This window comes from Tamandua tetradactyla, chromosome 5, assembly GCF_023851605.1.
Source record: "Tamandua tetradactyla isolate mTamTet1 chromosome 5, mTamTet1.pri, whole genome shotgun sequence".
NCBI lineage: Eukaryota > Metazoa > Chordata > Mammalia > Pilosa > Myrmecophagidae > Tamandua > Tamandua tetradactyla.
The window spans coordinates 179,723,709-179,750,287 of NC_135331.1; the positions used below are offsets into that span (position 1 = coordinate 179,723,709).

Here is a 26,579-nt window from a genome sequence, read left to right on the forward strand (position 1 = left end):
AAAGGTTACTTTGCTCCTATATAACTTATAACCTTAGGGTTCCATTGGGCCTTATCCTCTGGTTTAAGAATTTGGGGTTTCTAGGTTTACCAGTAAAGTCTATAGCAGTAGCTTTCAAAACCTTTTACCATAATCCACAGCATAAGAAATTAAAGTGTGACCCTGTAACACAAGCATGTATTTATATAAAAAAATTTCATGAAAATACACCCTTATGGTGCAATTTTACTATGTGTACTGCACATTTTGGTATTTCCTATTGTATTTCATTTTGTAAGTAAGTGGTGGTTTTGACCCACTGAATTGAATTTTATGACCCTCTAATGGGTTGTGTGCATTACACAGTTTGAATAAAGAAGGGTAGAAGGGTAGTTTAGCCCTTTGGGTGGACAAGAGAAGTAGCAGTAACTTTTCAGTAATTCTGAAATTTATATTGCCTGTCTTTTATCTTTTTTCTCCTATCTGGATTGGCATAAATCATGGCATAAAACTTATAATAGGAAAGGGAAAAATACTAACACTGTGACGCAGCAGTCATTCACCATAAAACAGCCCAAAGAGTGTGAAATTCGTAGTAGCCTACAAGATAGACTTCTTTCTTGCCATTCCACATAATTATTTGGGGAAACATGCCACATAATTACGTGGGAAACATCTCTGGGTTGTTTTTTTTTTTGGTATCATTTTATATAGAGCTCTAGATCACTGGGTCATAGGATTTTAAAATGCATGTGAAGTGTTCTTGATATACTCCCATCCACTATCCTGGAGTCTGTCAAGTCCTCAGTCTACAAATCCCTTCTCGTCAATGCTTAAAGGACTGACCAGTTACATTCATACTTCAAAACCTGAGAGCCCATTTCTGTAGGACCATTAATAGAGCATTTTCTGCTTTAAGATAAAATTTAAAGTATAAACTTCTCATAAGAAATTGGAGCACAGGCCATGGAAGTTTGGTACCCTTACAAGTATCAAATAACATTTTTAAAAACTAAGGGCCTATTTTTAGGAAAACAGGAGAACTATTTCCCCAGTGAAAACTATGTATGTCAGATTGAATATGGCATCAAAACATTTTTTAATACTATTTTTCCCTAAAACTACAGTGTTAAATTCCCTATGACACTTAATAATCAATCATATCTTGACATTTTATCTGTCAAGGCTTATTTATATGTACTTGTTGAAAAATCCTTACACTTTATGACTAAAACTCAACATTGCAATGACTAAACTATGCTTACTACATATTAACAGAAAATTTTGTTTACCTAAGAAATTGAGTAGGAGCTACTGTTGCCCCTGAGATAGATCTTTGGGCATGAAAATGCCTTAAGCTCTAAGCCATGGTTCTTTTGTAAAGTGAATTTTTTTCCCTCAACTTATATTAACATTCTCCTTGCTGGGTTGTCATAGAATGCCAGATGATGCATACTTTTTCCTACCTAGATATGTATGAAGATTATTACTAGAGTATGAGAACTGAATAGTATTGTTCAAAGCCTAAGTGCAAGGAGTAGTATCTGGGCTAAGTTGTTGACAGATAACTTAAGTGAGGGTGGAGCTTTTAAAATTTTTTTAGAGCTACGAAATTCAGCATTTTTCCTTCAGTTTTCAGCAGTAACTCAAAAATGAGCTTGACATCCATAGATAAACAGACACTTTATCGTGGGAAAAAAAAAACATGGTGTTAGATTCTATAGTAATAATAAATTACTTGAAATTGTCACACAAGATACCTGCACTTGTAGATCCAATTCCTGTGGTGAGCACAGATCTTGGTGTAATCTTTGCTGCATATTTAAGGAATTGGGATTTCCCTGTGCCAGGATCACCAACCAGCAGAAGATGAGATTCACCTAGAAAAAAGTAAATATGTAAAGTTTTAAATTTCTATGAAAGGATCCATGGATAATGTAAATAATCAAAAAGAAAATGGTTCACTTATAATAACATAATTTATATTTTATGTGGAGCTTTTGCTACAAAGAGTTACTTAAGATCATTCAAAGAAGGATTTAACTAGAAAACCTTTGGAAAAGTTAACTGTCATCATAAATATAACAATCTTTAATTGATTACTGAATGTGACATTTAAAATCTAAATTCTATTAATATACTATGTGCTATTTCCAGGTGTTTAATATTTTTTTAAACTTTAGCTTATAGTTTTATTTTATTTAATCTATTTTTAAATACTAAACTGTGATTAAATCTTTCCATAAAAGCCACACGAATATTTTATTTTCAGTTCAGCACTTATAAGTGTTGGGGATTTTCTAACTGCTTTATAAATATCATATCACATGATTCCGACAGTTAAGTGAAAACTGTTTCATTTTATGAAACTGGGTAGTTTAATGAATTATCTAAAAATAGTTAAGTACTATTTTTCAAATGTAACATGAATGAATTTCTATCTCACTGATCAACTTTCTTCAGTAAGGTTACAAACCCAAGTAGTTTCTAAACACACTGATAGAAAACTTTGATTTAAGCTGAACATTTAACAGTATCTTGTCAAAGCATCTAATACACACAACCCTTCCAGACATACTATATGGTTTTAGAGTCCCTACTAAGAGCTTGTTTTATAGCAATGTCCTTTTTATCTTTTGTCTTAGTTTTTTATTGTGGCCCATGCAAGGGCCATTAAAAAACCAACTTTTTATGTAAGATTCAGGTCAGTTAAATGTGTTGGCTGCAAGAGAGCTTTCTGCCATTAGGACTTAATTACACACTTAGAGTAATCTTTGCTTGAATGTATGACCTACAGCAGCACCTCATGGCAGATGGCACATTTGCTGTCACCCAGCAGAAGGGAACTCAGCAGGCAAATGACTGAGAACAGCAGTCCGAGAGAGGCACACTGACAGGCACAGATGGAGAGGTGCTGACTTGGCGAGATTAAAAAAATACTATTTCTAATCTTTTCCTCTTGAAGACAGACTGGGAATCCAATGAAAAAAAATACACAGGATTAAAAATGTAGAATTTATCAAATAGCAGCCTTACAGGCTGGAACAAAAATATATACCCAGTGAAAAGTTAGAATTTCTTTCAGTCTTTCAGGAATTCTAGAAAGTAGCTTCTGATGTATAGATGCTGGACTGAGTATCATGTATTCAGACAGTTGACATCTTTAAAAGATTGTATTTAGCATATAAAAGCTCAACAGGCAATTTTTATTCGGGAGAGAAAAATTGTAGCCTGAATGTGTTAATTTTTCTGAAAAATTTTAAATAGGTACTAACCTCTGATCCGTGTTCCTGTAGCATCAGTTCTTTGAATCCCACCTGCCAACACCATAGCCACAGCAAGCTTTACTAGATACAGCCCAAATACCTGAGGGCACAAGCTGGCCAATATTTCATTCCTTCCTAGGAGAAACAGAAAGACCAGAATTCACCAACAATTTTCAAGAAAACCTATCTGAAGCTTCCCATTCTTTCTATCCTAGCTGACCATCTGCCTACACACGCTTCCTGCCATCTAAAATGATCAAGAGAACCATTTCCAAATAATTAGAAGGTATGAATAACTCCTATGGTTTTGTAAGTCCTTTTCTTAATGCCATGAAATGAAAAGTCTGTTTTAATTCCTGGCTGCTACCTGCTTAAGTTTCTAAAAACTCACCATACTTGAGAAGGGAAAGGAAAAAAGGAATCTCCTTTTTTCCCTCATTTATTACCTATCTGGCCATTAGTCTCCCTTAAAAATACCTGTTGCATTTGGTGGCTTTTGTCAGAATGACTCCGCTGCCTACATAAAAGGAAGGTCCCCATCTCAGACAATGAGTCTGATCATTGGAGCCAGTAACCATTGCCTACAGGTACTTGGGCCTGTGGAGCTTCTTTAAAGGTAGAAGAGAAGTAAAGTCAGTCTACTCTGCAATGCAGTTCAGTATTTGTTCTGAGCAGTTTGGTGAATTCTCTTTTATCTGGAATAAGTTACCAGGGTATCAGGGTATTAAGAAGATGATTACAGACTACCACCCAAGCAATCTGAACCCTGAATTCGTCTGCTTTAAAATGAGAATCACAAGTTACACATCCTGTTTCCAGAAATACCAAAACACCAAATCTGAGAACCTGCGTATTCCACCCATGAATAAAGCAGGTGCTTCATTTGATCACTGGCCTAATCAGCCATGAGATTCTAACAAGCCTTTCTTGAGCCTGGCACTCTGTATGTCTATATTCATGCTTCTAGTAATTAATGGCCACATGCAAGTAACTAATTTGCATGTGCAGGACTTTTATATTCACCTTGAAGCCTGCACTTATGCTTCATTAATAGCTCTTTTGAAGGGGAAAATAATAGTACAAGTACTCCTTCAGCTGATGATTCCAGGTCCAGGAGGTTTTCTGCCAAACCACCAAGGGAAAGGGACTTCTTTGATTCATGGTCCTATGCACTAAAGCTACTTTTTTGCAATGAATGAAAATTGTTTCGGCAACAACAAAGCTACAGTGATGTGATCTGGGATAGCAGAAATTGTGAAGAAAATATTTTAGTAAAAAGGGGACTAGAAAGAATTAATAAATCCAAGAAAGAAGTTCATTAACTCTCACAGAAAACCACTCCCTTTTGTAATGTAGAAAGTGCAGAGGAAAAAGATCCAGAAAGGGGCCAGGGTTCTAAGCAGTCAAGAACTAACAAGCGAATAAGTTATAAGTAGATACTGACTAAACTCTAGAGACTACAGAAGTAATGGAAAAAGGAATATCCTACCCCCAAAAGCAGGTTTAAGAGTAAGTAAACTGTGTGGGCCACGGTGGCTCAGCAGGCAGAGTTCTCACCTGCCATGCTGGAGACCCGGGTTCGATTCCCAGTGTCTACCCATGCAAAATAATAATAATAATAATAAGTAAACTGATCTGGGAGACAGCCAAGTCAAACCGTTAACAGCCAGTTATGCTGAAAAAGTTGGATTCAGTGACTAATGTACTGACAAGAAGCATAGCCCAATGGTAGAGAGCACAGGCTCTGTTTCCAGTTGCCTGGACTGAAATCCCAGTGCTGTTAGCTGTGTGACCTTGGGCAAGATTCTTAACCTCTCTCTACTGCCATTTCCTTATCTTTATAACATGGATTTATTGAAGAGTAAAGGGATGTAAAGCACATAGTACAGTACTTGGCACCTAGCCGGAGCTGCTACTTAACTATTGTCATACTACCTGTATTACTTGTGCTTGATCTCAAGATTTCCTCATACTTTAGTCAGAGAAGATATACCATGAAGACAAGACTGATGACCAGAAAAAGCAAATGGGATGGAAGGGCTATTATTATCTTAAATTTGTTTTCTAAGTTGAAAAACTAGACTTCCTGAATCAGCACAATAGAAGCTCCCACAGTTCTGTCATGGAAGAGAATGCATTAAGAAAGTAATAGTCCTCCATGTCTATCTCGCTCCCCAAATTTCTGGTTCTAGACCATTTCTAATAGTGTGCCTATGGCTTAGTAATCCACTCCTGTGGTTTGGTCCTATGGCACCTCAATGAAGACAGCCTCTTAGATGAGTGACAACTGAGTCACCCTGCAGGAAGTTCATTTGGCCCAACAGACCCCTACCACATTTGGGTTTCTAGCCAGCATCTAAACACTGGGGTCAAAAGCTCCCTAAGGTCATTCTGCAGATCAGAAAAAAGCCTCATCTTGGTCAATACCCTCAGTATTGAGTTTCACTGAACCAGATCAGCCTTTAAGTGCTGAGCAGTAAAGTAATTTCCAGCTTTAGACAGTAAAATAACGACTTCCTTTTGGATACATCTCCCCACCTCCAACCCTGCCCCCCACCCACAGAACACACACAACTCTGTAAGATGTGCTGTTACTGGCTGGGTACATAATAACTAGGAATGGAGAATTCCTTGTACTAAAAAAAACAATGTTACCTTGTTTTCTCCCTATCCACCTATTTATATTTATCAGAAGATTATTATATTTATTACTTCTTTTTATCCAGTAAATGAGTTGTATTGCTACAGCCTTCTGATTCAAACAGGATAGGCTCTTTTTATCACCAGCACAAAGCACTCTGGAAGTCTGGTTAGACATGTACAATGACCTCCCTTCACTGTCACTAGGTAAAGCTGAGCAGTGGCACTGTAATTAGTAAGGAGTGATGTGTTTACCAGGAAGGTGCCCAAACGAGAGTTACAGATTTTTGTAAAGACCTGATCCTAAGAAATAATTCTCCATTAAAAAATTCATTTAAAAATAATATCTTAAAGGACTCGTTTAACAAAGCCACAAATATAAAGAACTTTCCGTTCTTTTTGCATAGATCAGTAAAAGATAATCAGGAAATACTACCTATGTGCTACATGCATAAGCAAAAACAAAAATCCACAAAATATTAGTGAGCTGCCTATATTTAGACAAATGGGAGCTTTATTATATTGTGAAAAGATATCCATGCAGTTCAGCATGCAATTTAAGAATAAAGTATTCAATATAGATTAGATTTGAAGTATATTAGAAATAGTATATTACTGGCTTGGATCTATTTTTCTCAGAAAATTGCTCCAAGGAAGAATGAAAATAGGTATGTGAAGATTTAAAAGGTGTTTTATATGTTTGGGATTTTAAAATTAAAAACAACAACAGGGCGGTGCGATGGTGGCTCAGTGGCAGAATTCTCACCTGCCAGAGACCTGGATTTGATTCCCAGTGCCTGCCCGTGTCAAAAAAAAAAAAAGAAAGAAAAAACCAACAACAACAAAAAACCTGCTCTACAAACCCAAAGGCTGTGATGTTTTAATCTATTATAATTCCATTTTAGAGTAATTCAAAATGTTTGCTGAAATGACAAAGCTTATTCTTTGCATCTTTCTACCTCTCATCATCTATTTCCTATTTATACCTTATTTTAAAATCTTTACCTCAAGTATGAAATTCTTTATTATCTAAGATATGTGGGTTAAATCCTATATTTAGCTGGTAAAGGAGGTATAAAACTCTGACACTGTCTTTGGAATACAAGATTTGTTTAAAATAACAGTAATAAATGGAAAAGCTCTTGGAATTCAGCCTTGATTTTTCCAGAAAGAACGAAATTAAAAGACTATGCTAGAAAAGGGCTTTGAAGAGAGACGACAGCTACAGGAACTGACTACTACTACCTATGAGCTCAGTCACTGAGTTATGTAGCCCCTAAGGCTGCCCCTACATCAAATTTAAATCATATTTAACTACTAAGTGAAATGCCAGTAGTAATTATCAGCTTTATATCCTTAATCACAAACCTGCAAAGGGATCACTTTTATAGTTTTCCCAAAAATCTTCAAATTCCTTTTGAACTTCCTCATCCATGTTGATCCCCGTGGACTGCTCATTATTTACTTGGACAAAATTGGCTTTCAGGACTATCTCCACCTCACAGCGCACATCTTGCTGAAAGGGCTTCCACCGTTGCATTACCACCCCGTAGATAGTGAGGTCATCTCCTGGGGAAAAGCACCGAGTGAGGTGTGCAGTATCATCCTACATGCTGGACAGATTTACATGACAAAGGACCAGAAATAAGAAATCAGCCACCGCCTGCTCCACCAGGGTTTAGCGCAGCATACTCTCTTCCAGAAAACAATGTGGGAGAAAAGAACACCACAGATGACTGATTTTTTTTTTAAACAGGCACTTATATCTGCACAGTTAAAAAGATGAAGTCAGATTTATTAACATTTTACTCACTGCCTTTATTTTTTTTAATGAAAAAAAAGAATGAGTGATGTAGGAATGAGTACCCATTCTACTTCAAAGCTGCTTTCCACAAGCTACGAAAGGACAAAGTACTAACAACCCTGCCACTTCCTTCTTGGTTTGTTCCTTCCCATCTGAGGTTACTTACCTTCCTGGTGGGCAGAATGCTAAATTTACAGGCTTTCCTAAGAGCCCTGAGCAGTTTATGGGTACATTCTCCAAAGACTGACACTGATGCTTATGCCACACAAGGCCAATGTACCAGTTAACAAGTATATATGAATTTTTGGCATTCAGTATTTTGGTATTGAAAATAAGAGGGCAAAAATAAACACATACTCCTATCCCCCAAATTTCAATCTAGTTGAAAACACAATAGTGGGCATGCCTCAAATCCAAGCCTGGTACTTACATATTTTAACACAAAGGACATTGTCTCTGAATTAATAGACAATTCTTCATTTCTAAGCCTTTTTTCTATTGCTGATGCAAAATGTCTTTCACTCTCTAAATTTCAATGTATAATGTGTAATCCGCAGAACTTTTGAGTTTCTGAAGAAGAGTATGCTGTAGGAACTGGTGATTCCAATTCACAGAATAGGGAGACATATTTCTATGCAAAGACAACTTCATGTTGACAAACATGTTAAAAAGGTACTTTACAGGTTTCCATGATCCATCCTAAGCCACTGCTTCGATGGTTGCCAAACCTAATTAGGGATAATGATAATTTCCTATATTGTCTATCCCCAATTTTTTCAGTGAAAATTACTGAAGCAACTTTATATGAGCACTTGAAACAGTCCTCCACAGTGGTCATTTTTAATGGGTTGTATTTAAGTGGTTTCTAAATTAGTCACAAGAGAACTTAACTTTTAGATACAGCATCCACTACTAATAATCACATTCCAGTAAGCAGTGATAATACGATAATGCAGAGTATTGAAGAATGGTTAAGAACACTGACTTTAGGTTCACTGATTTAACTGGTTCAAATCCCAGCTCCACCACTCATTGGTCTGAAACCTTGGGCAAGTTACCTAACTTTCTGAGCTTGTCTCTTGATCTACAAAAGGATATCTACATCATAGTTCTATAGTTAAGGATTAGTTCAGATAATGTATATAAATTACTTAGTGCAATATCTAGAATGTAATAAGTGTTCAATAAATATTACCTAATATTATACCTTAATATTATACCCTACATTTACCTTACCTAATATTATACCTTCTGTATCTTTTAAAACCCTTCCTTATATACATATTTTCATTTACTAAAATATTTATTGAATATCAGATTCATATGATCATCAGAAAAACTGAGATACATATGATAGTCCAAGGCGATAAGATATTTAAAACTTCTGTATTTTTATTTAGTAAATGCTTTACTATAAGCAATGTTACTTATAGTAAATATTATAAATAATGTGATTTTCAGAAAGCTCAAAATCCTACTTTTATACAATCCAGCCTCTTTGTGTCCCTGTCTCCTCCGCAGCATATTAACTACTTAGTTCCACCAGCCCCAGAGGCTAGCTCTAAGCTCCTGCTACACTGACAGTTAATAGCATAAAACCTCCAATTTTACTGCTCTGCCAATGTCAGATGGGGGTCCTAAGTAGACTGGAAATTCCTTTTGGGCAAGGATTATGTCCTTTATGTCTTGATTACCATGAGAGGCTTGTGGTCAAGGAAAAATTAAAAAAAAAAAAAAAAAAAAAGCTGTTGACAGACTGCTTCTTCATTATTATTGGTAATGAAAAAAAAATAGCTTAAGAATTTTTTTTCAGTACAACAAGAATCCAGTTCAGATGCACTGCATGAAAACATCATATTCTCTATTAAAGAATATTTTCATGTTCAGGCTGAGCTCTTACCAACACTGCTTTGCTGATTCAGATATTATGGATTTTGTTTAAAATTTAGAGTCCTATCTGAGCAGATACTTTAACATATCCTTGTCCATCCAGCAGGCAATCCATGATCAAAGTCATCTCCTTAATATCCTACTTAGATGACAATAAACAATTAAGATATTTGACATAATTTTCAAACTATGGATTGGTGATTCTTTTTTGGAGGGGGGTAGTCTTTTTATAAAGAATGTTTCTTGGCTCTAGATACTGAATTATTCTGTTTCTGTGGAATGCTTGCCTCATGATTTTAATGAAATGTCAGTTCAGTAAATATTTATAAATGAGGCTATGAAGAAGCCCAGCTTTAAGGGAAATGATGGAATTTGAAGACTGAAGGACTTCAGCTCCATCCAATGGGGGAGAACTAGTACGTGGAATAAGGGGTCAGGCTTGCCTGTCCCTGTCCCTTCATGCCAGTCTACATCTCAGTGCCAGCACTTAGGCTTCCACATCCCTTGCCAGTGATCTTGGAAAAATAGAAAGTGGCTCTTTCCAAACTTGTTTTAGGAGCTTCAAGACAAGTAATAGAATTTAATCTTACCAGATTTGCAACTGTCCACTAAGTCATCTTCCAGGATAACTTTCATAGATCGTGGGATACTTCCAACAGATAGCCTTTGCACCTAACAAGAAAAAGAAGAGATTCTGGGCATGCTTAAATACTTTCTGATTAAATATTCAGAATCTAGCAGTTCTTGAAATTAGTTTCTGTTACTCTGACATTATCATCAAATTTAATAATAATGGAGATTTATGGAATCATTTTTAAAAACTATGCCTACTACCAGTTTTAAGAGTTCATAAAAGAGTAAAATAAAAGCACCAGTATAGAAAGTATTTCCAAATATAACCTAACTTATGGACTGTTTAAGAATACATATATGCTCTAACTACTTAACATAGTAACAAACTTTCCTACCTAGAAAAGAGAGCCATTTCCCTTTCCTGATCCATAGTCATTAGACCTGGACAAATCACTCAGTTTCCTTGATTACTCCTTAGTAATAGAAGCCTTGTTTTATTCCAAATGGACATGTACCCAGCAAAAAGACTACACCTCCCAGGCTCCCCTGCATCTAAATGTGCTCATATTCTGAGTGCTGGCCAATGAGGTGTAGACAGACATATTAGACATATTACATGGGACTTCCAGGGCGACTGCTTAAATGAGGACGTACGTGGTTGGCTGGCATGCCCTCCTGCCACACTGCTCTCTAACTGGAACACAGACAGATGTGAGGTGTAGCCACCACGGACCATGGATGACCATAAATCTAGAAGCCAAGCATCAAGAATGGCGGAGTAGAAAGACTCTTCATTTGTTGAAGAGTGTTTATGTACACCTCAATCTGACACAGCAGATTACATGGAGCCCAAACCGCAAACCCTACCCACTATAATGTTTAACATCCAGTTAACCCATTTCATTTTCTCCTATCCCTTTAGTTAAGAACAGTTAGTTGGTGCCCTTAAATATTCACAGCCTTAATTTAAACATGATTAAGTCATTCCACAACCTTCTTATCAATGTGCTCTCTCTATATATAGATGTGTGTGTGTGTGTGTGTATAAGACTATTTCATGGTTTCTGAAGACTATATTCTAATATATGTGCAAGAGTTTCAAGCTTGACATTCCAAAAAGTGATGACCCAGTTCCATTTGTAATCCATTATGTGTTCCCCAATCCTAGCAATATACCCACAGATGAAAATCACATAGTAATAATCCCATTTATTTCGTTATTTACCTGCTCCTGAATTTTGATTTCCTGATAATCTCTACACCTGGCTGGAGATGAAGACAAGTCTGAGAGGCAAGTGAATTTTGAGGAGTCACAGCTCTCTAAGCTGGGACATGAGGCTGGTCGACGGAAGGTGTAATACTGCTCAAAGTCAGCTTTAATCACAAAAACGTGCTTGCATTTGCTACACATGTAATCTCGCTCAAACTCCAGGACCTTCACCAGACTTGTTCGAATCACTGTCCCAGTGACAGATAAAAAGTGTCCCACATCCTTGGTTTTAGGGATGTGCTCCCTCACCAGCTCAGGACAGACAGGCAAACCTAATGGAGGACAAACAATAAAACAAACAAGCAAAAAAACCCACATTATTACAACCTGCACTTCAGGATGTGACTCCAAGGAATATATCCTTTTTATATTTCCTGGGAAAGAAAGTACAGTTTCAGAAAAAAAAAATCTTTGTGTTTACTTAAGGGAAAAAGTGAATCATCAATTCTATTAGGAAAATACAAAAGAATAAATTACTTCAACTAACAATTATCAATGGACTCTTTTTAAAAACATATATTTAGACGCTGTAATAACCAGGACTACACAAAGGATTGACTTGGGTAAGAGGGCTACCTCAGCAGCATGATATATAATTGCTGCAATCTTTAACAAAGAATATAGCGTCACCTGCCACACCTGCACACAATCAATGACACTGACGAAACCACAACACAGAGATGGTGGCATGATGACCAAGGAGTCCCACAGTACAGAGGCTACTGCTTTTTTTAGTTAGGTTCAGTATTTAATACATTAATCTGATGGTATTTTGAATTACCTTGAATTACTTAGGGGCTTACCCACAGCATCACTCTATCCTTTATCCTTGTGTTTTCTTTCTTTCTTTTTTTTTTTACATGGGCAGGCACCGGAAATCGAACCCGGGTCCTCGGGCATGGCAGGCAAGCACTCTTACCTGCTGAGCCACCGTGTCCCGCCCTATCCTTGTGTTTTCTACCATTAAAAAAAAAGGCAACTGAAAAGGTGAATATGCCAAAGAAAATTCTCACATGGAAAAGTTTTCTCACATTCGGCTGCAATGCTAAGTTGGAGTAGAAAGATGCCTGCCGTGATGATGGAAAGGCTGCCTCCCCACAGGTTCGCTGGGGTAACATTCACAATGCTGGCTCATGATCACGTCTGTTATCTTGTCCTCAGAATTTAGTGCCTCAGAAAAGAGGTAAGTGGTCGTTACCCTGGCTATGGATCTATCAAGCTTATGAGAAATCACCATCACACTTTATGTTACTATAGCTGGCACATTTTTTTCCACAGTCAATACATCTACCCTGAAAGCCAAATAAGAATAATCAGAAGTTAGTGTGGGAGACATGGAATTAAAACAAAAAAAAAAAAGTGAATGAGTAAGATGCGCTGAATGGTGCGAAGCTACAGTGAACCTGCTGCCTTACACTACAGATGAACTTGAATTTTCTAGGGCTCACTCTCCATATACTGCATAGCACAGATAAACAAGGTGGGCACTGCCAACAGTTACTTTTTCTGATGCTTTCAAGGATGACTCACCTACTTTTTAATGGATTGCTCTTTATTTTAATTTGAACTGTATCACATTTTGCCAGTAAAAGAGATACATTTTTGCTTAAGATGAGTTTGTGCACACATAATTATTCGGTGTTGACTTTACAGATTAAAGCTCAGAAAACAAACTTGGTTCCCTTATTTCCACATATTGGGGAATGCTTCATGCAAACATCCAGGGGCTAACAGGTGCTATATCTCATGTGCGGGTGAGGGTAGGACAGGATTAAAGCAGGTATTTTTTCTATTTAAGACTATCTACTCTATTTGTCATTCATTGGTGCTCTCGGGCATCTACTGATTGAGCTGTATGTCACTAAATTAGGAGCTACCAAGAATATATCAGTATTTCTACACAACCAAGCAAAAGCCATGCTAACAACCAAAAGCATTTCATTAAAAATAGATCTTGTTCTCATGTCCTCATTGCTTTTACGTCAGGAGCACAACGTCCTCTTCTATTTCATATCATAAAATGTTAAGAAACAGGAAACAACCAAACAGACCTCTTTCTGGCATACCTAGACTTAAATGGAATACAAATTATGACAAGATAGCTTAACATTGCTTGTAGATTTTCAGATACCTTTCTTTTATTTCCCACCTGAATACATATATATTCAGAGACCAGATATATTAAGATATAATTCACATACCATAAAATTCATCCTTTTACCATTCACTGGTTTTTAAAATGAATATAAGGTTGCTGTGGCACTGTGGGACCCACATGCCTTCTGAACCAAAGGGGGAAACAGCACCTGATGAAGTGGGGTATCGGTAAGTGGAGGCAGGAGGTCATCGTGGAGGCCGCTCTCATGCAGGCTTCAACTAGACACCGCTAATGCTAGGGAACGCCAACCCCCAGCCAACAGCATTTCTGTTAACCCCAGAGAACAACTAGGCTCGGAGATGCTACAGAAGTTTCACGCACTAAGTTTACTTTCTTGAAACTTATAATCTTCAGAGAGTCCCCAGGACAGATAAAACTTGAAACCCAGAGAGGCCAGCCTCTCTGGGAATATCAATTCATTCCAAACCCCAATTCTATGTTGTTGATATCCCTTTTCAACATGAAAAAGTTACAATGGGCATACCCCCAAAACCCCTATAGACTGGGAGTAGAATCAGGGAAAGGGAGGAGCCGTGGTAGAGAAGACAGGATTTAACAGATGAGTATGGCTGCTGAATCATTATACTGAGGTTTCTTTCAGCCGCCAGTGTCTTGGAGCAGCTGGACAGTAAAACCTGAAGTTGTGGAATGGTAACCCACACCCAACCTTGAAATCTGTTCTGAATTATGCGTTAAAATATACTCTGGGGCGGGCCGCGGTGGCTCAGCGGGCAAAGTGCTTGCCTGCTATGCCGGAGGACCTCGGTTCGATTCCCGGCCCCAGCCCATGTAACAAAAACAGAGAAACAGAATACAATAAAAACAAGAAAACGTTTAAAAATGTTTCCCTTTCTTCCTTCCTTCCTTCCTTCTATCCTTCCTTCCTTCTCTCTGTCTTTCCTTTAAAAAAAAAAAAAAAAAAAAAAAAAAAAAAAAAAAAAAATATACTCTGAAAGTTATTCTTTTTAAAATTAGTTTTACTTTTTGTTTAAGTTATATTTCACAATAAAAAACAAACAAAAATAGAGCTAATTGTACTGTATTTTTCCTAGAAACCTATTTTAAACTTGACAGTCTTATTGTATATAGCATCTTTTTTTAAAATGACTGAGCGTATTGATTTGTAACTCTTAGAGAATCTTATTTTTGACTGGACTCACACTTAGAGGTGGAAGCTCTCAGAAAGGACAGCCTCTGTCTCCTGGCAATCTGTTCCTGGCATTTTCTTTGGTCTCCTTTACGCTCTTGGCCAAAAGTTTAGCATATTCTGTGGCCTCTTCCTTATTTTTCCTAGATGCTGTTTCTTCAGGGCAATACGCCGAGGTTTACGTAGCAGGACATCTGGAGTAAGAAGACACTGCATCTCGGGCGCCCTGGTCCTGGTGTCTCACCTTCTCTGTTCAGGGCCTTTCTCACAACTCACTGGCGGACAGCGTCTTCCTTAGAGAGACGCTGCGGATTCTGCTGGCTCTTTTGGGCCTGAGGTGGCAAGGTACAGCAGTGTCAGTCAGTTCAGGAATTTCCTTCTCTCCTTTTTCTACAACAACCAAGTTGAGAACACTCAGATAGGCTTCCTCAATGCAACCCAGAACAACTCTGGCTTGCTTTCCCCAGTTCTCCTTGGTCTGTCACAGGAGCACCCCTACCCGGTAAAGACGGACCCGGCCAGGACCAGGACACCCTACTCAAAGGGGAAACCTTATTGTCTTTCCACCACTGACTCGGACAACAACCCTTCCACTCTTTGCCCAGAGCACCAGCAGCAACTTCCGTGGCCATTCACTTCTCATAAAAGGTACAAAGTCCATGCTCATCGTCCACTTCAGCGAGCTTCTGGCAGCTGGAGGCTGGGAGAGAGATGTTCGGCTTCATGCTGAGGCAGCCATGAAAAAGCCGTACACAGCATCTTATACGTAGACAGCATCTTACAGGTATACAGTATCTTACAGGTATACAGCAACTTACAGGTAAACAGCATCCGACAGGTATACAGCATCTTACAAGTGTACAGCATCTTAAAGGAATACAGTATCTTACAAGTATACAGCATCTTACAGGTATACAGCATCTTACACAGCATCTCAGAATGGAAGAAAAAAATCCTCCATACTTCCCAGGTAAAATATAATGAAGGCCTGAATCCAAATCTCTTCTGCTTCTAACCCCTCCATGGCTGCCCAAAGATCTAAGAATATGGAACTAACTCCAGACTGGATTTCAGGGCCTGGTGTGACTGGCCTCATACGAAGCCCTCTGAGCACTCAGACACCTCAGTGTCCCCTTTGCCTTGCACTCCTCTCCCGACTCTGTCCCTCTAAACTGCCCATGCTAAGAAGTGGTAAATGGTTGGAAATACAGACTCTGGAGCCAGTAAACGGTTGACACAGATTATCAGTTACTAGCTGTGTGACCTTAGGCAAATTATTTAACCTATCTATGCTTCAGATTCCCTTTCTGTAAAATGGCAATAACAACAGAACCTACATCACAGAATCATCAGAAGATTAAAATAACTCATATATGTTAAGTTTCTTAGTCCACGGCATCAAGCAAGCACTATTTAATTAATAGTTTTTAATAGGTAAAAGTTATAATTTTTCCTTCCTAAAAGCTCTATTAAACATAATCTTCTTAATGAAATCTTTCCTTAGTCCACTTCAGGTTCAATTCCCTCTTTTATGTGCCTTAACTCACTGTTCATTTCTTTCATACCACTTACCACAACGGTAATACAAGAATTAATTTTAGTATGCTTCTAATTATAATATTCATGGGGGATAGAGTTGAGATAGATTTTATCCACTGCTACATCATTAGAATTAAGCATAACATTTTATAAATAAGTATTAAAACGCATTTGAAAGAAAGACCAAAGGCAGATATGAGAGATATTAAGGATATTAAGTAGCCTGGAGACCAATTAGATACAAGGTAAAGGACAGAGGGTGAAACTTGAGTGGCTCCATGGCTCTCTGGTTTAGGTTCAGAAAGGGTTCCATTAACTGAGTCAGATAATTCGATAAGAAACATGATTCACCCTTCAATAAATATCTGTTTAAGGAATAAATCAGGAAATACAATTTTTGGATGGAGGGGGCACAAAGTGGAGGGAAAGCATGACTACAATCTTTTTATATGCTGAGTATGCAGGAAGAAATCTAGTTGGAGATATCTGACACAACAGGAAAACTGGATATAGAGTGTAAGATAAAAATAAACAAATAAAAAGAACTGGCCCTTGTTGCTGCACAGGCGGTAGCTGAAGTGAGATGAGGCCACCCCATCAGAAGAGAATGCAGGACCCAGGAGGAGAGGGCCAGCCCACACTGGAATGACAGCCAAGGAGGACGCTCCACAGAGGAGGCGGAGATGCCACACCCGGGAGGGAGGGAAGGGCAAGCAAGTGTCAGTGAGGCCAAGGCTGCAGCTTCCCAAAGGAGTCCCAAGTAGCAAACTCATGGAGAAGCAAAGGAAATCCTGAGAAGGTTCCTCAGTCTGCAGGGGACAGCCACTGGGCATGCAGCTGAGGGCAGTTTTGGGTGGTGGAGGCGAAAGGATGGACAGGAGGCTACCCTGAAAGGGAATGTATTCTGTCTAAAAGTTTGGTGGTGAAAAGAAAGCGACTGGATGGAGGATATAAGGGGTCACAGAGTTGAAAGAGAGGTCTTTTTCCTTTTATAAAATGGGAGGTACCTGAAAGAGAGAGGAAAATTCAGATGTAAATCCAGGAAGGGTCCTGCCTTCCCGTCCCACTCCCACAGCCCCAGGGGTCCGGCCAGCCTGGGGACGGACCTAGTAGCAGCTGCCACTTACCACACCCTCCCTCTCCGCAGGATTCAGAGTAAAGTATCAGCTAAATCAAGACTGATTTAGGAAAGCCCTGAACCCCCTGAATTCAGGCAAAAATTTATGTACATACACATACGTGCACTTTCTGGGGAGAGAGCCCCACATTTTCTCAATGTAAAGAGTCACTTTCCTGAATCTTCAGTCCCATGGTTCTATGGACTCAAAGAACAGAAGAAGGGACTTACGTTTAGAAACAGTCACCAAATCCACCCCCCCTATTTAGCAGTGATGCCCTAACTCCCCTCTGCACTCACCCACCTACTCACACCTCTGGGCTCAGATGACATCCTACAAGACATGGTGTGACTTCGGGGCACCAGACAGGGCCATTCCTGGTGGGCCTTTATCACATATGGCTTGGCACCTTCCTTAACTACTTCCTCCCTGAAGGGAGGGCCACCTTTCGAGTTCCTTGTCATGCCGCCTTGGTGCCACTGCCCTGAAGTGTGGCCAGGATGAGGGAGGCCCCTGCTGCTACCCCCAGCAAGGATCCTGCATCAAACTCAACTACAGGATCTCTAGAGAAAGAGCTATGGAAACAATTACAACCAGTTTTCCTAAGAAAACTAGCTTTTACTATCATCTATACTTTTACAATATGGGGTAATAAGTCATCCTTAATGTTCTTCAACTAGAAACAAAAGAGTAGTTCACACCTCACTGCAATTGTGTAAATGTACCCATTAAGATATTTTTTCTCCACAGTTGTGCAAATTAATCTAAAACATAATAAAGCAGTTTATTTTGAAGTGGTTTATTCATACAGTGAAGTAATTATATAATTATAAGAAAAGTATTATACAGATGACTACATTTCTTCATTTTCAGATTTATTTCTTTCATTTCAAATTATGATAGTTTTAATATAAATGTATAATATAAGGATAAAGGCAACCTAATGTGATGCAAAACTGTCTTTATACACTTGATTGTGGTAGTGGTTACAAGACTGTGTACACTTAGTACAATTCATGGAATGTATACCTTAAAAGGGCGTATTTCAATGCACATATATTATACCTTGATAAACCTTTACTTAAGGCAAAATAAATTAAAATTACAATACACTGAAAAAAACTGTGTTTATACAATCAAAAACTAAAAAAGACGTTTGGTAGAGATGTCCATTTATTTTCAACTTTCTCTTAGTGCACATATATGACTGTGCGTGCTCTTCGGCTAGCCCAGTGAAGCAGAGTGTACTAAACACCACTAGTGCCTAACACAGAAGTCTTTATTGTTCTCTGACCCATTCACTGATGAAAGAACAAAGGAATTTCAAAATACCTATTTTGGATTACATGGATTATCATTATTTTAGATATTTAGATTATTTTAGGTCAGCCTTTCTCAAAGTGTGGTTCCAGGACCAGCAGTATCAGCCCCACCTGGGAGCTGTTAGAAATGCAAATTCTTGGGCCATCAGCAACTCTGGAGGTGGCACTTGGCTATCAGTGCTTTACCAGCCCTCCAGGTGATTCAGGAGCACGCTCCTGTGCTGCTCTAAGTAACACATGAAAGTTATTTTTTTGTTTCCCATTTACTTTGATACTAACCATGCATTTGAAGACTTTTCATCAAAACCATGAAGAAAACCAAGTAAATCTAAGGCTATTAAAACCCTAGAAGACCCAGAAACAGTCTTATGTTCTTAAAGAGATTAAGCCACAGAAATATCTGGATATTAATAATTAAATGCTTTGCTTAGAGTCCAAGACGGAGATGCAGTATACCTAAATACATCAATATACCAGGCTATTTCTATTCCCTGAATCTCTGCCTGAGACACCTCCAGCCCTTCCTGGCCTTACCCTTTTTTCTTGAAGCCTCCCCTGAACCCCTAAGAGTATTCACTTCCTGTTCTGTGAGCTAATATTCCTTGCATGTGTCTTGAGTGAAGCATGCATTACAGAACATAAAAGCTGCCAAAAGCTTCCCTACATCTGCTTGTGTCTTAGGCTTATTTGTGTCGGCAGATATTTGACTACAGTGCTGCCCTCCTTACTGGCTTTGAGCTCCTTGATTTGTGGGAATATATCATGTTCTTTTCGGTTTCCTAAGAGCCTAAAACGCCTGGCACAACTTATGCTTGTAGAATGACAGTTTCTGTGGTAGTGACGAGCTTTGCCATTTACTTTGTCAGAGAATAACTGGAAACACAGGCTAGGTCCACCTGAAACTGGTAGAATCACTTAGGCAAACAGAATTTTACATTTTAGACTGAACTTGAAAACGTATTCAAACTTAAGAACAGCCTAAAACCATTTCCTAAATACCATTTTAACAACATGGCTACTCCTTTTAACACAACCACTTTTGCAGTCTTATTGGGAGGGAAAATTTCCTCCTGATCATAGCAAATTGTCTAGACCTCCAATATATAAAGATTAATATAATATAACCTTCTTACTTTCATTCCAGCAAGTGTAATGATACTATTTTTCACTTAAATCAGGTGTCTGATGTTCCTTGACTCTTCATTTGTCTCCAAGGAATTCTCCTACTGTGATCATTAACCTTTTTGGAACCATAGCAAAATTCTTATTGATTAGAATGTCCACCTTTCTGAAATGCACGATAAGGTAAATATTTTTCAACAAAAAAATGTGTTCTCCAATTTAATCACAGATTGCCTAAAATATTCTTGAGTCTGCTTTCAAAAATAAATGTCTTTTATTTTTTCCTTTGGGTGCATGGTCCAGGAACCGAACCCCAGTCTCCCGCATGACAAGCGAGCATTCTGCCACTGAACCACCTGAAAAATGTCTTTTTTATTCTGAAATATAACATATATACAAAAAAAGCAATAAATTTCCAAGTACATTTTAACAAGTAGTTATAGATCAGATTTTAAAGTTTTCTATGGGTTACAATCCCATGGTTTTATGTTTTTTTCTTCTAGCTGCTCCAAGACACTGGAGACCAAAACATATATCAATACAATGATTCAGCAGTCATACTTATTGTTAAATCCAATTTTTTTCTCTTATAACTCTTATTTTTTTCTTGTGAAAAATAACATATACACAAAAAGGCAATAAATTTCAAAGCATACCACAACAATTAGTTGTAGAACAGATTTCAGAGTTTGACATGGGTTACAGTTTCTCAATTTTACGTTTTTACTTCTAGCTACTCTAAGGTACTGGAGACTAAAAGAGATATCAATATAATGATTCTGCAGTCATACCCGTTTGTTAAACCATATCTTCTCTTTATAACTCCACCATCACTTTTGATCTTTCTATCCCACTCTTTAGGGGTATTTGGGCTACGGCCATTCTAACTTTTTCATGCTGGAAGGAACCATCGATAATATGGGGTAGGGAGATGGAACTATCTGATGTTCTTGAGGCTGGGCCCTCTAGCTTTCAGGACTTATCTGGTCCAGGGACCCATCGGTTGCAGGTTTCTGGAGAGTTACCCTAGTGCATGGAACATTTATAGAATCTTATGGAACACCCTAGGTGTTCTTTAGCATTGGCTGAATGGTTTTGGTTGAGGTTTGGCAAGTTGCGATAGGTAGCAATGTCTAACTGAAGTTTGCATAAAAGTAACCTCCAGAGTAGCCTCTCGACTCCATTGTGAACTGTCTCAGCCACTGATACTTTATTAGTTACACTTCTTTTCCCCCTTATGGTCAGGATGGAATTGTTGATCCCATGGTGCCAGGGTGGGACTCATTCCTGGGAAACATCTCCATGCTGCCAGGGAGATGGAGTCTGCTTTTAAATTCATCAAACCCTTGTTTCTCAGAAATACAATGAAGCTATACCAGTCTTCATTAGTTTATATAATAATGACATACTTAAAATAAAACCATTGGGGGGGTTGAAAGGGACTCTAGAGGCAGTTTGTATGTGAAGAAACTGAGGCTCAGTAACATTAAATGACTTACCAGGTGTGGTAGTGAGGTTCAGGCATCAACTTGGCCAAGTGAAGATGCCTAGTTATATTGCTGTGGACATGGGCCAATGGCATGTGAACCTCATCTGTTGCTGATTATACCTGCAGTCAGCTAGGAGGCATGCCTGCTACAATGAATGATGTTTGATTTAATTGGCTGGATGCTTAAATGAGAGAGCTCAACATAGCACAGTCCAAGCAGCTCAGCTCAGGCCTATGAAGATGCAGAAAGGAATCACCATGGGGAAAGTGGTTGGAACCCAGAGGCCTGGAAAGAAGGCCAGCTGAGATTACCCTGAGCCTTCCAGTGTAAGAAAGAACCTCAGTTGAAAGTTAGCTGCCTTTCCTCTGAAGAACTATACATTTTTAACGAAATAAATCCCCTTTTATTAAAAGCCAATCCATCTTTGGTGTGATGCATTCTGGCAGCTAGCAAACTAGAACACCAGGTCTTCCAGGTGAGTGGTGCAGCCCTAACCAGGAATATTCTCTAAATTCAATCCTCTTGTCACTAGCCCAAAGAGTGGCTTCCAAGAAATGGTTTCTATGTAGTTAACCAATGAAAAATTGTTACATTATAATATTGCTTTTTTCTAAAATTCTTAACAGTTACTATTTATCTCTGTCCATCCTGTTTAAAACAGAAAGTAAGGAGCAAGAAGCAGATATGAAGGTAGGAATTCTAGGGCACAGTTTTGTCACATGTTGTTAATTTCTCTATTGCCATTTCTTAAAAATTGAGATACTTAATTTGTCATTCACTCAACAAAAATTTATTGAGTGGCTAATATATGGCTGACACAATGCTAATCTTGAAATAAAAGAATAACTGATTTCCAAAACTATTTTGAAAGATCACCAGGCAGCATCCTCCATTTTTTAATTCTTTGTTTGTTCAATTATTTTATTGTTAGTAACCACAAAAGCTAATAAACCTGCTTTAGATTACAATTTTATATACACACAGAAAGACATATATATGCACAGAGTATATACTATTGTCTGCACGCATCCTCCTGCCACACTCCATCAGCTGGCAGGGCTAGAACCCCAGCCTGCCACATGCCCAGAGAAGACAATATAAAATCATCATTCTGCTCCAAATGAAGGGACCATTAATTAAACAAAGGCTGGGTTTTAAAGTAGAAATATCAATTATTTCTTAGCCCTTTGAATCCAGTAAGTGTTACCTTTTTCCAAACCTTTCTGAAGAGTAAGTGGCAATAAAATCCTTAAGTGATTTACCTGAGATCCTGGCGTGAAGGTTCTGCTTCATGGAGAAACCCTCAGAGGGAGGAAGGGACTGCAGTGCTGCCAAGGCTGATCTTTGCAGGGCGCTGTCAAAAATGGTCAGTACTTCATTGGGGAACACGGTGAAATATTCCCCGACTTCCATGTTGGTCTCAAAAAGGGTCATGGCATTAACCACAACTGCATAGTGGGCATCTTCATCTCTTTCCTTTAAGATGAGAAGAATGTCGTTCTTATGGTATTCTGAAACATATGACTCGAACACTTGACCAACCAGGGTAACCTGGTCACTATTCATCGTGAGTCTAGGTATCAAAAGAAAAAGAAAGGACCTTATTATACCTTGATACTTTACACTGCCTGCTATAATATCATAAAACACACGATTTAAAAAAAGATGAATTGATTATAAATCTTCTTGACTTTGGGTTACACTATAATCTCAAAACGTCATCTGAAAATGAATCTTAATTAGAGATGAATACTCGCTTGTTAAACCCTACCTTCTCTGTATAACTCCACCACCACCTTTGAACTTTCTATCCCACTCTTTAGGGTTATTTGGGCTATGCTCATTCTAAAGTACATGCACTTTTAAAATGAGTGAAGTTAAATCGAAGTCAAAGAATTATGCTGGTACTGACTTTCAAATTCCAGAATGGTCCAAGGCCTTTTTCTATCTTTCCTCAAAACTTCCCCCTCATTAACCCTATTATATATTATGTAAAAAGCCCTTGCCTTTTCTTTGGCTACATTTCATATATATATATATATATATATATATATATATATATATATTTGCTCTCAGGAATAAAAAATTAAAGATCAGTCATCTTCTGGCTGAAGTTACTTCCAGTAGGGTTCTTTATAGGTTTCGTGGCTCTAGATTTTATTCATCTAAAGAACACTCTCACTCTCTCTTCAGTTACACACACACTCACACACACATTCATCTGTGTCCTATGGGGTAAATGTTCAGTCCGAGAGCCAGTTCTAACTTGAATAGTTACCAGATTGACTTTATAATTTGGAGATGAGTTTGTTTCCTATTTCTCTCTTCCTAACATTGGAATATTGCTGGCTTTGGCAGTAACAGCTAAAGAATGTAAAGAAATACAAAGAAACAGATAATTAAACTGAGGAAAGTAACATAAGAAATTGAAAATTGCAATTTAAATTGCTACTAAATTCTAAATAACTAGTATTGAGAACATAGCATTTATCACCCCTTCTCCAACTTCATTTCCATCAATCTTTCAAAAAACTTTGTATGACTGGCCTCCCACCATTCTCTTTTTATGTATACATGCAGATCAGAAATTACATATTTATAAACCCAATTAAATGTTCATTTCCTGATAACTAGCTACTATGTGCAAGGCACTAAGCTGGGAAGTGAAAAGCACAGTAAAATGTGCTCTATGCCCACAATGAAGTAAGTGGGGCAGTTCAAACGAAACAGTGGTAAAAATGCAACACAAATAGGAGCACAAAGTAAAGGGAACAAATTTAAATATGGTGACAATGCCAGAGATGGCATGGGCAGTTACAAATACACTGTCCAAATTAATCTAAGATACTCATTAGGTTTGGAAACAATCAAATAAGAGTTGCTGTGGAGGAGAGGTGTGTTTTGATTTATTTCATTTAATTAACATTTACTGTACTAGGGTCTGAGTACAAAGATGATTAAAGAAGACTTATAAAGTCCACAATTTAGTGATGGGATGGTGGCTCAGCAGCAGAGTTCTTGCCTGCCGTGCCAGAGGCCCGAGTTCAATTCCCAGTGCCTGTCATGAAAACAAACAAAAAAAGTCTTTCTTAAAGTTCACAATTTAGTATCCAAAAATGTGTGTTGTACATGCTACTTGTTAGCAAAATTTTACCTTCCTCGAGAACCTACCATTCTGGAACATGTAAAAGGAGTAAGAGGGTATTATGGTAGACTGAGGTAAAAAATCCTGGCAACTACTGCAGCCAGTCTGTGATTAGGAGATGAGTACATGTACATCTGAGAGAATGAAAGTAAAAATATGGGCTGTCACATTGATAAGTAATTCGTTTTGTTTAGGAAATATAAACTCAGTCAAGTGTGAAACAGAAATGCTTCGGAAGGAACTAACGAGATTTCCACTACGTGGTCTTTGCTAATAAAAATCTGAATTCCCAAGAGTGGCTATGAGAGGGATTTTATAAATGAATATTAAATTTAGAGCCACAAATGTAGCAAGTGACACATAGGACAGGAGCAAAATTCAAGGTTCAAATTAAGGTCGGATTAAATTCCACGTCATTAGGCGAGCAATTATAACGTTCCAACCATCTTTTTAAAAAAACAGCATTCAACATCTGCGCAATACGAATCAAAGGTTTTCTAAGTACGGCATGCTGACCCTACACACAGGCCCATCCGGATACACACCGAAGGCATTTCATTGTTTTGAAAGGGTCGTTTTACAACTTTCAAGTTCCCTTTTATTTTTCTTATTTAAAGTTGGGGTTAAAAAAAAATCACTAGCTCTCGGGCTAGTTTATCTTCTCAACCAAAGAGAAAGCGCCAAGAAGGAAAGACAACGTGTGTGCAGACCTACCTGCCGGGCCCCGCCCCGCGGCCCCGCCCCCACCGTCCGCCCCGCCCCGCCGCAGCGCGCCTAACAGGCCGGGCCCGGGCCCTAGCCCGCGCCCCGCCCCGCAGCCCCGCCCCGCAGCCCCGCCCCGCAGCCCCGCCCCGCAGCCCCGCCCCGCAGCCCCGCCCCGCAGCCCCGCCCCGCAGCCCCGCCCCGCAGCCCCGCCCCGCAGCCCCGCCCCGCAGCCCCGCCGCAGCTGCGCGCCTTGGCCCGCCCCGCACCCCCGCCGGCTACCCCAAGAAGCGCTGAGCAAAGTGGAGTCGAGCGGTTCTCGGGAGAACGCTCCGAAACTTTCTTCACCCCAGGGGTCTCACTGGAGGCAGCTCCTGCCCTGCGACGCTTCCGTCGCTCCGTTCCCGGGCACTCCCGGCCTGGCCAGTCCCGGAGTTAAATAGTTTTGGGATTAACCAGACTTCGGCAAAACAGACTCGGGATGAACTGCAGAATTAAAAATAAATGCCCGACAGGCGAGGCAACACCTTTCACTTACCGACTGACGCCGGGCCCTGAAGTGGTCGGAGGCGCGCTGCTTCGGGGGCCGAGGGGAGCCCGTGGGCGGCCGGAATGGGACGGGCAGGGGCGCGTGCGCGAGGCCGGCCGCGGGGACGCGCAGGCCTCGGGTCCCTCCTCGCGCCCGGGTGAAGCTTGCGCGCATGCGGCCCGGTCTGCGCCCCGGTCAGGCACCAGACTGCGAACGCGCTCACTTGCCAGGCCCGGGCGGCTCCTGTGGGTGGAGAAGGGGCGGATGGGCGGGCAGGCGCGCGCGCGGAGAGGCGCCGCAGGAAGACAGGCGGCGGGGCGGGCCCGGGAGCGGGGCGGGGCGGGCCCGGGGGCGGGGCGGGCCCGGGGGCGGGGCGGGCCCGGGGGCGGGGCGGGCGGGAAAGCGGGCCCCGGGCGGGGGGGGTGGGGTCCCGTGGCCACGTGGGGGGCGCGATGGTAGTGGGCCGCCTTTACGGATGTGCTTTTGGTGTATTTAAGCAATCTTTGACCAACCCGAGGTCACGGAGATTTTCTTTTATGTTTTGTCTTGAAAGGTTTATAATTTTAGATTTTATATTTAGGTCTATGGTCCATTTTGAATTAGTTTTTATATATGGTGCGGGTATGGCTCTTGGGCTACTTTTTTTGTTATGGATTTCTAGCACTATTTATTGAAGGTACTATCCTTTCTTTACTAAGGTGCTTTTACACCTTTATCAAAAATCCGTCGTCCTTGTATGTTTTGGTCTATGTTTACACCATATTCGGTTCTGTTGATCTATTTGTCTGTCTTTAGTAAAATATCAGCTGTCTTGAAAATTGTAACAAGTTTTGAAACCAGATAGTTTGGCCTACCTTTTTGGTGTTTTTCAAAGTTGTTTTGGCT

The 26,579-nt window shown here is 39.5% G+C and overlaps 1 protein-coding gene across 3 annotated transcripts in view; it reads right to left on the reverse strand.

Moving 5' to 3' along the window:
• The window catches only part of MCM9 (minichromosome maintenance 9 homologous recombination repair factor), a 97,143-nt gene extending 71,341 nt beyond the window's left edge, over positions 1 to 25,802 (reverse strand). For 2 of the 3 annotated variants that reach the window (XM_077162766.1, XM_077162765.1), the window contains exons 1-7: positions 25,704 to 25,802; positions 22,581 to 22,891; positions 11,378 to 11,694; positions 10,170 to 10,251; positions 7,254 to 7,454; positions 3,255 to 3,380; positions 1,740 to 1,859 (exon numbers count right to left, since the gene is read on the reverse strand). In XM_077162766.1, coding sequence (XP_077018881.1) covers positions 1,740 to 1,859; positions 3,255 to 3,380; positions 7,254 to 7,454; positions 10,170 to 10,251; positions 11,378 to 11,694; positions 22,581 to 22,884 — 1,150 coding nt within the window. In that variant the 5' untranslated portion in view covers positions 22,885 to 22,891; positions 25,704 to 25,802. Of the gene's footprint in view, positions 1 to 1,739; positions 1,860 to 3,254; positions 3,381 to 7,253; positions 7,455 to 10,169; positions 10,252 to 11,377; positions 11,695 to 22,580; positions 22,892 to 25,703 lie in introns of those variants that run through there. The other variant, XM_077162767.1, reaches the window with a different exon arrangement.
• Positions 25,803 to 26,579: the final 777 nt, after the last annotated feature.